This window comes from Cyprinodon variegatus, unplaced genomic scaffold (assembly GCF_000732505.1).
Source record: "Cyprinodon variegatus isolate N-32 unplaced genomic scaffold, C_variegatus-1.0 Scaffold666, whole genome shotgun sequence".
NCBI classification, from domain to species: Eukaryota; Metazoa; Chordata; class Actinopteri; order Cyprinodontiformes; family Cyprinodontidae; genus Cyprinodon; species Cyprinodon variegatus.
Window position 1 is genome coordinate 279,297 of NW_015151119.1, and position 14,804 is coordinate 294,100.

At 37.1% G+C, this 14,804-nt stretch overlaps 1 protein-coding gene across 1 annotated transcript; it reads right to left on the minus strand.

The window, feature by feature from the left end:
* Positions 1-275: 275 nt before the first annotated feature.
* LOC107097022 (solute carrier family 22 member 13-like) lies at positions 276-11,840 on the minus strand. Its single transcript, XM_015393985.1, has 10 exons — positions 11,444-11,840; positions 11,255-11,358; positions 10,942-11,096; positions 7,329-7,497; positions 6,453-6,573; positions 2,808-2,902; positions 2,511-2,725; positions 1,571-1,679; positions 1,235-1,441; positions 276-592 (listed from the first exon to the last, which is right to left on the minus strand). Exons 1-10 carry the CDS (start codon positions 11,816-11,818, stop codon positions 523-525), a joined length of 1,620 nt encoding a protein of 539 aa, XP_015249471.1. The 5' UTR covers positions 11,819-11,840; the 3' UTR covers positions 276-522.
* Positions 11,841-14,804: the final 2,964 nt, after the last annotated feature.

Sequence of the window (14,804 nt, forward strand, 5' to 3'; positions counted from 1 at the left end):
GTTAAAGGACTTCAGCCTCCTCAGGAAGAATAGTCGGCTTTGGCCCTTTTTGTAGACCGCCTCGGTGTTTCTAATGCAGTAATGCAGCAGACCAAGCTGTTTGAAAGAAGTGATTGACATTTGTTGAAACGTTTTTATTGTCATTTTGAACAAAATGTGACAACAAACTAAAAACACCTGATTTCATTATTTTCTTTCACATAAATGTAAGTATTTTTCTTTACACAAAAACTATATGTATGCATCTTTAAGAAAACAACAGTTTGGTTGTAGGAGTAGATTAGATTGTAACTGGTTTATGTTTTAACCATTTGGAGAAAAACATCAATAGCTGGAGACAAGGTTACTTTATTTAACTTTTGAGCACCTATTGTCAGTAAACATAATCTCGCAAATATTTAGAGTAATTCAGTTGTCAGAAGGTTAGACAACTAAAAGTGAAAAAAATATGTTTTTCCACTGATTATCATAATTATACATTGAAATTTATACTAGCCCTCTGTCATTATGAACCTATATGGACTACAGTTTGGTTGATTTAACTTGTGAGGCTTCCTCCAAGTCATGTTGATGATTTAGCTGCATCTTTTTCCTGTGAAACAAAACAAAACAGAAAATATGTTCATGTTAGAGCAGTGGAAAATCAGTAGTTCCAAACAATAAGGAAGAGATCATCAGCAAAGAATGAAACTTAAGGATTGTAAAAAAAAAAATGCCCAACAATCTGCAGGTGTTCAAAAGTGGGACTTCTGTACTTGTGGTGGAAACATGGTAAAATTAACTAAAATTTGTATAAAACACTAAGAAAAGTATGGAGAACACTTCATACTCACCAGAATGTGTTCATTTAGTCAAAGCGGCTAGTTCTTTTTTGGCCAGGACATTTCATACTTCACAAGAACCAGAATGTCCCAATTGAGGGACAATAAAGGGATTTTCTAATCTAACCAAAGTACAGAGCTCTTGGGAAGGCTAAATAATTAACTTCCTTTTCTGCATGAGATTATAGTGGTCAAAAAATTAATTAAAAAAAGATAAACTGGATAGAAAATCTGCCTATATAATGCATCGAAATCAAGCTGCAAGAACTCACTTCTCTCTATGAGATATAGAACAAGTTTGGCTTTGGAAAGTAATTAAGAACCATGAAAACTCAGGAATTTTTTTTAAAGATTGGGACAAAAAAAAGAAGTATTTTGTTAAAGAAGGTGTCTCTAAAATCCAGCTTTCTCACCATTTGCCTTCAGCTTCTTGGGTGGAATCAGGAAGCTCTGTTCTTCTGGTCTCAGGAAGCAGGAAGCAGAGGGCTCCACTGAGGATGGGAAGGCTGCTGTAGATGACGATAGGGATGGACCAGTGGTACACGGACAACATGTTGAGAGGTGGGGAAAGTAATCCCCCAACTCGACTGGCAATGGAGCCCAAACCAGAGGCTGTTTGTCTAAAACAACAATGTACAGATAAGCTCCTCATCAGTGTTTTTACTAGATTGATTTACTGCTCATTCCTTTCAATAAAATTTTTTGAAAAGATTGAAGGGTAGTATCACCATTAAAGAGCATCAGCTTACCTAAAAGATGTTGGAAACAGCTCTTGAACATACAGATTGCATATAGATCCTGCCCAGTTGGTCAAAATCCGTCCTCCAATTGCTAATGCAGTGACAGCAATGGCACTACCTGGAAAAGAACAAGTAAACACTTAGAAAGGATCTCACAAGACTTACAGTAGGTTATGAAGTCTATTAGGGCGTTTTCATGCCATAAATGCATCACAAATATTTATTTATTATTATATATATATATTATTTATATTTTCATCCTTTTCAAAAGTATTTTCACTACCAGTGGTACTTATTGTGATATGAAGGTCTTAAATGAAGGTCTTTTGAAATTGATGGAAAGTATTTTATTTTGTGATCATCCAACAATAAGCCCTATGTAATTACAGCAGTTTTATTATGTGTTGGAACATAATAACTTCTGTATGACCCGTCATACATATGAACACAAGTTAAAGGGTATGTCTTATTCTAGTACAATGGTGTTGTACAATAGGTACATATTTATGGATCAATATAGAAAGAGCTTGCTTTAAAACTGCTCTCTTAAAGCATACCTACAGTATAACCACCATGTGCATATTCATTAAGGTTGGAAGAACTATTTTTGGTATGCTTTATATATTATATCTTTTCTATGGTTTTGCTAAGAGTTGTATCAGTACATCAAAGGTTTGTAAAAACGAGGAAGTAAATGAATGCTTGTGTCCTTTTGGCTCCCATATTCGAAGGTTACATCAGCAAGCGATTATGGTTTCCTGACAAATTTTGTAAAGTTTTAACCATGGATGCCCTTTCTCACGCAAAACAGCTAAGACTTAAACTACTTCACCATGGGGACAGTTCAATAAATACAATAAATAAAGCTCCAAATTTAATTCACATTTTGGTTAAGGAATTGCAATTATTCAATATTAAATACAGGTTAAGAATAAATAAGAGTCTTTACTTTGAGGAACGGCGAGGATCAATAGGCACAGAAATCCTCCGATCAGAAGTGTTGACATGACTGACACCTTCCTTCCCACTGCCTCCAGAAGCCAAATGCAGATGATGTGAGCAGGTACTTCAGAGAGACCAAATAAGGCTTGGGTCAAGAAAATATCCAGCCCAAAGTTCCCCACATTCAAAGAAAGGCAGAAGTAGGTAACATTTAGCGAAAACCTGCAATAAAAAAAAGAAAAGAGTCAAACTTCAAGCTGTCATATGTCTGTTTTTTTCAGATTTCAATTTAAATGTAACTTACCATGCCATGATTATAGTAAGAAAATACTTCCTAAGAACAGGGGATTGGAAAAGACAAAGTATGCCTCTCTTTTGCTCAGGCTCTTTGATAACAATCTGCAATGCACAGGGGTGAACACAAAATCATGCTAACAGTAGCTCTAATTATAGCTCACCTGTCTATTTTTCATCTGCAATCCTAATTCACTGAGTTTTAATAAAAGAAGATACTCTTGTAAGTCCAGTATACATAGAACCCCAGCATGCTGAATACAGTATGCTGCTTAAACAGTATCCATTTCAAACAATATTATATCCCACAGTTGATCAGGTTATAACAAAAGAGTATTTCACCCAGACTTTGTCTGATTTGCCAACATAGAGCAGTGCATATTTGTGAAGTAGATGGAAAATAATGCATGATTTCAAATTTCTCTACAAATGAAAGTCTTAAAAGTATTAGTCAGGGGGGTGAGCTTTAAATTCATGTTTCTAATTATTTCAGCATTGGTTTGATTGATTCAAACATGATTTAATATACATGTGAGAGATTAAATACTAGAGTGTGCCTTTCCTCGGCCTAATAGGAGTAATAGTAGAGAAATTTTGTACTCTAAGCTGGAGTGTTATGCAGGGAGTTAAAGTGGGGATGACAGAGAGCAGCTTGTCTAACTCTAGACAAGGGTTAAATATATAGATAAAATACCCTTTAAAGTGCTTAAGACTCCCTCATGGCGTAAAAGGAAGACAGCTGTTGGGAAGTATTTCATCTGGATCTGTCAGTTCCTGTTTGGATCAGAACCCCTGGTTGGGCTATGGACTCCTGGATCTCAAAATTCCTGTTCTGAACTGTTTCCCTGACCTAGATCGGTCTTCTGCCTGCTCACTGGGGCTGCTACATCGGGGACACTCTGGATGGCTCAGCGCTGCATCTTGTTGGCAGTCCATCGACTGATCCTGCCTTATCTGAGAGTTGACTGTATGGTCTGGTGAACTGCAAAGTGCCTTGAGATGACATATGTTGTGAATTGGCACTATATCAAAAACTGAATTAAATTGAATTGAGAGGATGGACTGAACGGTGAACCAGGTAAGTGACTCACATGGATAATCATATTCTGTCAGATTATCATGGTCACTTACCATGTTGTGGTAAGGTTGAGGTGTTTCTCCCTCAACCAGAGTGCCAGTGATGGGCAATGCTTCGCCCTCCCCTGCAGTAGTTGCAGGTCCGCAGATCCACAGCAGCCGTGTTCTGTTTCTGTTCTGTTTTTATTTCCTTTTTTGTCATTAAACATTTTGAAACTTCCTACTGTCTGACCCTCCTGAATACTGGCTCCATCTGTCCTGTTTTATGACAATGTATTTCCTCATATTTATTTAGGAAATGATTCATATCTGTCTTAAAATCAAACAAGAACTGCGGAATTATAAAGTGAACACTGTACAGCTCATAGAAGAGGATCTTTCCCCTGAGAAGGGAACCAGAACCACCAGATAGCTAGGAAGAGGGGAGCACCAGCAGAGGTTCCAGTCTTTGTCTGGGAAGGCAGTACAACTTGGGGGCAGATACTTGGGTTCAGCAAAATGCACAACTGCTGTTAGACCTTAAAATAGCTTTGATATTTCTATTCTTCATTTCACACAAAAAAACTGAACTGCAGGTATTTTAAATATCTTAAGTGCTGGTGTCAGATATTACTATTACTGTGGGATAATGTGCAAACTCAGTGTAGACAGACCTCAGACCAGGATTCAGACCCAGGATAAATGGTCAGTCTACAATTTAAAAAAGAGAGCAGCATTTTTGCAAACCTGCCATGTCATGGCAGGACCAGTTAAATTAGGGGTTGGCCCCCCCCTCTTTTTTTGTTTGTTTATTTTAATATGGTGAACAGGAGGTCAAACAATCATTCATTATATTTTCCAATGCTGTAAACATTTGTATAATAAATAAATTAAAACCATAAAGGTAAAAATGTCTTGCAATGAAAATTTGTGTAGAGATCAGTGGTCATAGCCTGCAACACACGTTTTTAGTGCGGCGCTATGCCAGGCAAACAAAGCGGCGGATGCAACTTGGGCCATGGATCCCAAAGGCAAAAAAGGAAGATAGCTGATGAGAACAGAGGATTCAAAGAAGTATGGACCGAATCATTTGCTTTCATTACCAATGCGGAAGGATTGCCTGGTTGTCAAAAAAAAAAAATGCTTGAAAAGGCATTTCCAGGTAAGGCATGCTAAATATACAGCCACCCACCAAGTTGGGACTGAGAGAAAAAGTGCGATTGGAGAACCTCTGGAGAAATTTAGAGGAGATAAAGCATAGATTCAAGGGCAGATTAGACTTCTGCAACCGCACACATTAAATGTTGCTTGTGTCTGTTCGCAAATCAGTTTTGCTGGTATGCTTCTGCACCATCGGTCTGGAATTTCTAGGGATGCAAAGCAGTTTCCCGGCAAAGTCAAGGGGGAGCATATTCGAGAAATCACGAGAACTTCGATGGATTATACTTCCGAACCTCCTCGATTAACCTTTCGTTGTAGTTGTCCGTTGTGGTTGTTCCTTGGTTTTTAAAAATGGCACGCCCCCGCACCGAATCGAGAAGGACGACCACACAGCCAGCTGGAAAGGCATACCAAGGACCAATCAGAGATGCTTTTTGTTTTCGCACTCTGCTTGAGGTCTGCACGGGTTTGCAACCATCCGACACGTAGTCCAAATTTTTTTGAGGTGTGCAACGACGGTTGCAGAGGCTATGCATCAGAAGCATAAATTGGCCTTAAAGAAGTAGATTGCATCTCCAAACTCCACTACCTACTACTATCCATCAGGTAGCGCTCTTATGCAGGTATGTGAATTTTCTTCAATATTTTCCCCCCCAAATCCTAAAAATAAAATTAACACCAAGGAACGCTGGTGACAGAGGATGTGTGATTTTGGGGTTAGTGGGCACTGCTTGGATGGATGTCAGTTGCTGCTTGGTTCCTCATTATTCAATCAACTCCTTCCAACAGAAACATGTCCACTATAGTTAGATTTCTTTATCCTGTTTCTATAATTTCATCAATGCAACAAAACCTAAAACGCTCGGTGAATTCCACACAGTGAGACCTTTCACTGCCAATCTCTCACCACGTACTTTCACTGCCAATCTCTCACCACGTACCACTATGTGACATTTTCTCCAGGAGAAACATTTTATCAAGAATGCTTATTATGTATTTAAGCCCACGTAGTCCTTTTCTATAGTGGGCTAATACACTTAGAGCCTGTGTTGCCATTTGAGGCTTATATAAAACTTTTACATTTTTGTGGCTCCAGACAGATTTTTTCCTTTTTTGGTCCAGTTTGGGTTGCCGACCCCTGACTTAAATTAACAACTTTTAGTTCTGCAGAAAAACTTTGCTTTAAAGCTGATAGGAAGACAGGTGGAGCTAAGTACGGGGCAAATTCCATCCACTTCACAATTTTATGTTGGTCTGTCACATAAAAATCCACATAAAACACATTCAATTTTGTGGTTATAATGTAAAGAAATGTGGAGAACTTCAAGTATTTTTTGTCTGAAGGCAGATTTTCTCATTACACTAACAAAAATTTGCTTTCCTATTTTATTAATTTACTTTTTTTTTAATAGAGATGACAAAAAGTGAACAGCAGTACCTTCTCCAGCAATGAGTCTGAAACTTTGCGTTTGTTAATAGCCGCCACCTTGACAATCAGCTCTTTGGCCTCATCTGTCCGTCCTTGGTCCAACAACCATCTTGCCGACTCTGGAATAAACCTGTCAAAAATAAGCCAGACATTTTTCATCAGCCTCTTATATTGATATCTGACAGCAACATATATAAATATAACAGCAGTGGCCTTAAAGTGAAGGTTCAGCTCTACACATCCTCTACACATAGAGTAATCTAGCATACACAATTTGTTCTCCATGGAAATATTCTTATGGGGCTTTTAACTCTCATCATATTGCTCAAGTAATGGTCAAAACTCAATGTTTATTTTACTCTTTTAGATTAAGACCTATGTGAAATTCAGTTTTAGTAATAGCAACAACCTTTGAAAAGAAAAGAGCCGGTGTGATAACAGATTCATTAACATAAAAGCTAGAGATGCATCAATCAAATGGTCATGATGGGTCTTATCTGTTAGCGTCACATTGAATGCTGGAAAAGTTGAATTTATTTTTTCATATGCATTGAATACATCATAACAAAGAATTTCCACTATTTTGTGTCCTTAAACACATCCTCCAACAGCATTGATGCACGTTTTTCTATTTAGTAAAAGTGAAATTAAGTTTAAGCACATATGTTAACAATAATTTTGATAATCCTGTAATTCAGTTGTTTGCTGTTGGTTTGAACATTATTTCTACAATCAGAGAAAATGCAGCACAGGCTGTCTGTGAATCTGAATTGTTCAAAATCCAGTTAACAGGTCAGACTGTAAAAACCTGATCAATGCAACTCTAGAAAAACAGATCAACAAGAAGCAACAGGATAGGAAGAGATTTTCTTTTTTCCCACAGACCATATGTAAATGGCAACCAAGACAAATGGAGCAGCTGTGACAAGCTGAGCCAGCCTCCAGTCTCTGATGAAGTAGATCATGCCACCGAGGATGGCCTGTCCAATGGCACCAAAAAGTTGAGTTATGCATGCTCCCCATGATCGTTTGGACACCCCGATCCATTCAGTGCCTAACAGTAACCATAGAAGCACTTTGATTACCTTGAAATATCTAGAAATATCTATATAGTTAAATATGAAAGCACATGCAGGTAAAAAGTTGTTGAAATATATTAATACAATTTTTTTCTATTGTGGAGATTACAAGATATCAGAGACAAACTATCAACAATAACACTTTTTCCTTGTGATGATTGCAGTTTCTAGATTGCAATTAGTAAATGCACCCCCAGCCCCTTTTAATAAGCAAAATCATCTGTACTACATTTAATGACTATAACAGTCCAGCTACTGTGAGCATAGGGGGTCTATGTGGATGATGTTTAAAGATCAGCAGACACCAAGTATTCCAATAGGTACGTGAAAATATTTTATTTCTCAGGCTATAAAATTAAATAGGGCTGGGATCTGTTCTACTTTGTGAGAACCCAACAAAAAAAATAAAACAAGCTTTTTTCCCACCAAATAGTAAGTTTGTTTTATATGTTTGAGTTCAACTTCAGCTTTAAGATGCATCCAAACCAAGCAGAGGAACAGACTGGATGTAGAGAACAGCCTGGGATCAGCTGTTTTTCCACATCTGAGCTCTCGGAGTGAATCAAAGCAAGCTCAGGTGTCATTAATGTTGAAAAGAAAGTAAAACAAATGGATTGAGTCTGACTTTATTTTTTGTTCAGCATTTTTCCCCAATTCCTCGTTTAAATATGATTAGGGCACCAACTAACAATCATTTTGCAAATCGATTAATCTGTTGATTATTTTTTCATTAATAATGGGATAGCAAGCGTGTCGAGTTCTTTATATTCACAGTCAAAAGTTTTTTGTTTTTTTTTATCCTTAATGTAAATTGTTTATATATATTTTTTTACAGTTCTGTTATAATTACTGCTTTAAGTGGGTCGCTCTGTCAGCTAAAACCATGTTTTACAGTCTTTATACTCGCATTAACAATTAATCGATGACTAATTTAATTGAGTATTATTTCATTGAATCGATTAATCACAATTAATCTAATTAATAGTTGAATCCCTATAGGGAGGAAACTCAGTGGCACTCCAGTTTTTGGGGAAAAAATATACTTTTTTTTTTAATATTTGGCTCTCCAGGTAAAGAGACTGATCCCAACCAGGTTATTTAATATTTACAGGACTGATAAGTCCAAAAAACTTTTTTTAGGTATTTAAATGAATTTTTGTCTGCGATATCTGTTGGTTATGAATGTTTATTTATTGTGTGATGTTTTGAACTTCGAGCTGTCAGTCTTGTAGAAAGAAGAGCTATAAAACTGTGATACTTTAAGAAATGTTGGTTTAACCCAACATGTTTGATCATCACTGAGGGTATAAACATTTCCTAGCTCTCTGTAACTGATTTGCCCTTTCTGACCACTTTTCTGTTACTTTTGAAAGCATAATTTCCAATGACTCAGTTAACTCAAGAGACAGAATAAGAACATGCATTTTCAAGGATCGTGCTCCTTAAACCTTTAACCAGTGCTGGTATTATTGAACCCAGTTCTGTGATTGTTCCACAGTCTTTATTTGCAACTGGAAAACTGTGTTGCCGTTTTTGGCACAGCACTCCCCGGGTTAAAATCCTACTTAAAGGACAGGGACTTTTTAGCTTCAGTACATCAGAGACCACAGAAGAACATGTTTTCCCCAAAGGTTCATTCCCAGACCCCTCCTATTTAATATCTGCATGTTTCTTTAACTCAAACAACAACATAAGCTTCCATAATCATGCAAATGACACAGCTATATAAAGTAGTCTAGTTGTAAAAAGAAAAAAAAAAAGAAGGGGGATGGTGGACTATTATTATTATTTATTTATTTTTTCAGAAGCATGCATAACCTAATTAATATAGTCTATTAACTTAAAGCAATATGCAAGGTATGGTTGTTACATGTCAGGTACGCCAGTCATTGACCTTACAGTAGAACTGCAGCCAGTCCCTGGACTGGCATGCTTATCACAGCCCCTACATAGTTAGGGACCAATAGTCATGGCAGGCCACTTCTTTAATTTTTTTTATTTTGCTCTGGCTACTCGTAAGCCCACAGCCCACCAAATGTTGAAAGGGCAATATTAATGCCATTGCTGTTGATATATAGTAGAAACTTTTCACATTTAGTAATAAAATGTCACATAGGATAGTATGGGGTCATGGTCATTTAAGAAGGGGGAGGATTTTTTTTTTTTTTTTTTAAGAAGGGAGATGCCATCCCCTCTCATCTCGAGTAGTGGCTATATATTACGATGTCAACGGATGATTATGAACTCATTCAAACACAAGGTAAGTGCATAGATGAATTTAGTTCATGGATGTGCCTTAATGTTCTTCAGCTAAAAACAAAACTGAAGTTATTCCTGCTAGAAACCACCAATCAGTCTCTACATCTAAATGTAGTGATGGACTCAGACCAAAACCTTCAGAGGCTCATAAAGACAGGAATAAAACCAGCCTTCTAACACCTAAAGGACACGTCTGGGATTAAAGGACTAATTTTTCAGCAGGATCTTGGAGAAAAACTGATTGACACATTATTCTTAAGGAACTGATTTCTGCAATGGCTTCTTCACAGTTCTGCCTTAAAAGCTGATCAAATAGCTGCAGTTGATCCACAATGCTGCTGCCTGGGTCTCCACTAAATATGATTACATTACCACAGTTCTAAGGTTGTTATATTTGCTTCACCTCTTTCAGAGAATAGACTTCTCTTGGTCTATAACTTAATGGCTTAAAACCAAAATACATTACAGACTTCTTGTAGCAAGCGCTCAGACCTCTCGGGTCTGTTTAAGTTTGCCGTCTATGTTACCTTTCATTCTCTTATTAATCGTTTTATCATTAACCTTTTTATGATCGTCTTATCGTTTTTAATTATTAATTTTTATTACTTTTTTTGTTTCTGAATTATTTACACTTATAGTGGAGAATGTTCTTATTCCCGGTGGATCATCTAAATAAGAGGTCCTCCTAATTGTGAATCATTCTGGTGATATGTTAACGTAAGGCCGTCCTATGTTCTCGTCCTCATATTCACTTACCGGGGGTGAGCCTGACATAGTGGAAAAATTGCATATCTTCTTTTGGAAAGTAAGCTTGTACGAGTGATGTAAACAGCATCTTTTAAACAGAGCGTGTACGAGGAGAAATGGACTTGTGCATGCTCTGGCAAGCATTTAATAGGCATTCCCTCTCAGGAGCGGGTACGGGGTTGTGCATGTGCTTTTTTTTTTTAAGTGGAGAGGGTGGGTCTTTTCAAAAATTCCTCCATCCTCCAGTATAATTAGCTTTGTGGCACTGCAATGTACTTCTCCTGTTATGATTCTTTTTCCCTATTTCGTGTACAGCACTAGTGCTTGCTATTGAAATTTGTTATACAAGTAATTTCTTTCCTTTTCATTGTTAGAGTCTGTTTAGGAAAAGAAAAGTATAAAATAAGCTTTACTTAGGATGACGCCGTTAAGCCGGTAGCCTCCATAGCCAATTCCCACCACGAACTGGGATGCCAAATATAAGGGGTAGTTTGGAGATAATCCAGTCGTTATAGTGAATACAACCATCAGGACTATAGGGATCTGAGCAGCGCGCCTTCGGCCAAACCTAAAGATAAAAATTTAGATCAAACCTGGGAAAATCATGGAATATCAAGGTTTACATAAAGGTGTCTAAATAAACAACACTGAAAAAGTATTTAAAAGGTGCTTTAAAATGTTATTACTAAATGTATTACCATGTATCAATGTGTAAAATAGACCTACGATTCAGCGAAAGGTCCCAGTAAGAGACATCCAGCGAGGATGCCAGCCATCAGCACTGTCTGTGCAACTCCCAACAAATGAGCCTTATCACAAACTAGATCAAACTGTGTAAAAAAGGACATTCTTTACTAGAGCCACATCTGAATTTACATTGTAAAAAAACAACACTGAAACAGGTCAATCACTCACATCAGTGACTATTGTGGACTCATATAGCATGTTGCCGTAAACCCATCCATTCCTGCACCCTGTTGTCTCATTGAGACCATCCTCCCTGATGGCATTGATGTCCCAGTCCACAGGGACGAACATCTGACACCGGCTGAAGCTGCCATCCTCCTCCCTGGGCAGAGTGAGGTTCAGCTGCTCCTCTCTGGTTAGGTTAGGAGCAACTCCGAGGATCCAGTCTGTGTTACAGTGTCGCTCCGGATCAGACTGGGTGAAAATAACACTCGCAAAGTGAAAAGGCAAGATAAGGTTTGGAAAGCAAAGAGCAAACAGGATGGTTTTTTGAAACAATCCAAACTCTCCTATATTACGCAAGATTTCTCCAAAATCAGCCATGGTCCGGCAGTGACTTCCACTTCAGCGATGCTGCAAAGGAATGACCTTTAAACAAAGCCCATTAATGTTTAAACCCAAGCAAGTGTGCTTCAGGAAATATGAGACAGCACTTTCACTTAGGTTACAGAAAGACTTTTATTGTTTTGGGGGGTTTTCTGTCTTTTTTTCTGGTTAAACCAGATATCTATTTCTAGGATCATTAACTGTTTACCATCCTAAAAAAGAAAATTGATTTAACCGCCAATGGCGTAACGACACAACAATAGGCCCGTAAGCAACATTATCTGGGTGGGCCCCATATGAAGTACAACACCTGATAAAGGTTTAGGATGCGGCGGCAGTTCCATAAATAGGCCAAGAAGATACAATTATCTCAGTAGTATGTGATCAGACATCACACATGGAAACAAAATAAAAATAAAATACTCAAATACGTCATTTTTTTGCGATCTTTATTGTGGTTTGAAACATATTATGAGTGTATTTTTTACTAACTGTCTAATGAACTACACACAGTTATTAACATAGTAATTAAAAGTACCACTGTCTGCTTTGCTATTGGTGTCGTGTTTAAACGGCTCACCATCATGTTGAAATCTGGCATGTGTTGCAGTATAAATACAGTCCGGTGCAGTTCTTTATCTTGCGATCATTTCAGCATCAGGTGGGTTCAAGAGGAATTTTTCGTACCATTACATCTGCAAAGAGACATTCTGATCTGCAGTTGCGTAGGGGACCTAACAGTGATGGGGCCCCTAAAAGGTCGTGGGCCCGTAAGCAACTGCTGTCTGTGCTTACCGATTATTTATGCCACTGATGAGACAGCACTTTCACTCAGGTTACAGAAACACTTTTATTGTTTTCGGGTTTTATGTGTTTTTTGTCTGTTTAAAGATATAGAATTCTGGGAACATTCACTGTTTATCATGCTTAAAAAGAAAATTGATTTATATGGTTGTCCGGAGCTGAGCGCTCTGCAATGCAAAAAATCATTATGAACTGATGATTAAGAAATCATAGAAACATAACGTCCAAAACAACAAGTTAAAGTCTGTACATATTGAGCTACACACAAAATGCTTTTCTTAGCAAAAACTCTGATGCAGACACAACAATGCAATGCTTATCTCCAGGCTGTAAAAAATCCGTAGTGTGTTACAAAACAATATGGACTTTACTTCTTGAAGATTAGAGAAGCTGTAAAATATATTATTTCACTTCCGTAAGTGTTAAAGGCAAACCTAATCTCTCTTTATTGAAATGATTTGATTTAGCAGGTTTTTAAATTGCCTGAAGGTTGGCAAGCTACTCTTAAAATGGGTAATGTTTTAAAGGAACCAGCTATCACAGCTCCAGCGATATAAACTGTTTTATTGACAGATAAACATGGTATCCATGTTGCAACAAGTCAATAAGTTACATCAAGCCAGTTTTAGATTCAAAATAGCAGAGAAATATGCAGTAGTTTATAATACATGTGCTGAAATGCACAGTGTGGCTGTACATTTTACTTAACATTAACTGTTTCTGATAATGATTTTAGGAATTACATAGACTATGAGGTATCACTTAAGTCTTTAGAGGAATGATAAATAAATATGTTACAAAGCAAATTAATTTAAATTCTAACCAAAGATTCTTAATTGGATTTAAGGCTGGACTTTTACTGGGCCATTCAAACATATGAGTTCTTTTATATAAACCATCTCATTCTAACTCGGACTTTATGCTCAGGGTGGTTCTCCAGCAGGGAGGTGGACTTCTGCCCCAGTTTCAAATCTTTTACAGCCTGTAAGGGAATTTATTTCAGGTTTACCCTTTATTTAGCTTCACTTATTGGCACATCAGCTGACTAACCTCTTTGTTACCCTGGCAGTGATGGGTTCAGAGACGTGCTACTTTACTGAAAGTGTTCTGCAAGGTGGCAGAAAAAAGGTACACGCTGTTCTCATCTGACAGGAGCTCCTTTTTCCACATGTCTGCAGGGTGACCTACATGGCATTTGGAAAACTAGAAACTGAACTTTAAATTACATTCTTTAAAGAAAGTATTTCTTCTTTCTGTCAGTGTAATAATCACCATCAGTGTGTGAATGTGTGGGTGAATTACTGATTGCAGTGTAAAGAGCTTTGGAGTCCTCTGATTTCAAAAATAAAATTGCCTGATCTGAAAATAAAATCAGATCAAGCAAGGACTTTTCACTGTCCCCAACCTTGTTTCAACAACCTTTAGTAGCCAACAAACAGGATATAAAATGCTGCAGATCGGATGAGGTTGGTTAGTGAAACGATTTCTCAGCTTATTTATTTCACCTGTAGACAAACTGAAGATCGCTCTATAGTAGAGACTATAAAAAATAAAACAGGGGAAAGCTCTCCATTTTGGAGCGTTGGTTGTTGAGTAGAAAGTAATTCATATCTAAATCAAATTATAAACATGCTCTTATGATGGTCATCATTTGCGATATATACTTTTACAAGTACAAAGTATTAACAAAATGTTTTATGATAAGATTACATACAGTTTAACTTTTTTTTCCCAGCTCGCCAGAGGTAAAAAGAAAAAAAAAAGGGCAAACGAAAACAAGTTCTAAATATGCTTTTTAATGTATTTTTAGACTGTTAACTGGACCAGAAAGCATGAACCAGATAGCATGCATACAAACATTGAAAATATATACGTTTTTTCATCCATTAATCATCATAATATTCAATATTTACACTACATGGCATATAGATGAACATTTCAAGGTCATGTTTTACACAGTCCGGTAGGAAGCAGTTTAAAGTTGGTAGTTAATAGCAACTTTTACAAATATCTAAATGCACATCAGGCCTGTAAGTTTAAAGTTTCATTTTTTTTTTCTATGTTTATATCATAGTATTTTTTTTTAAATCATTTTTAAGAATATTTGTGTTTGAGAACTACACAGTTGTGTTTTGTGTTTATTGATGCGTTATCTCTTTCGTTCTTAATCTCCCTTCCT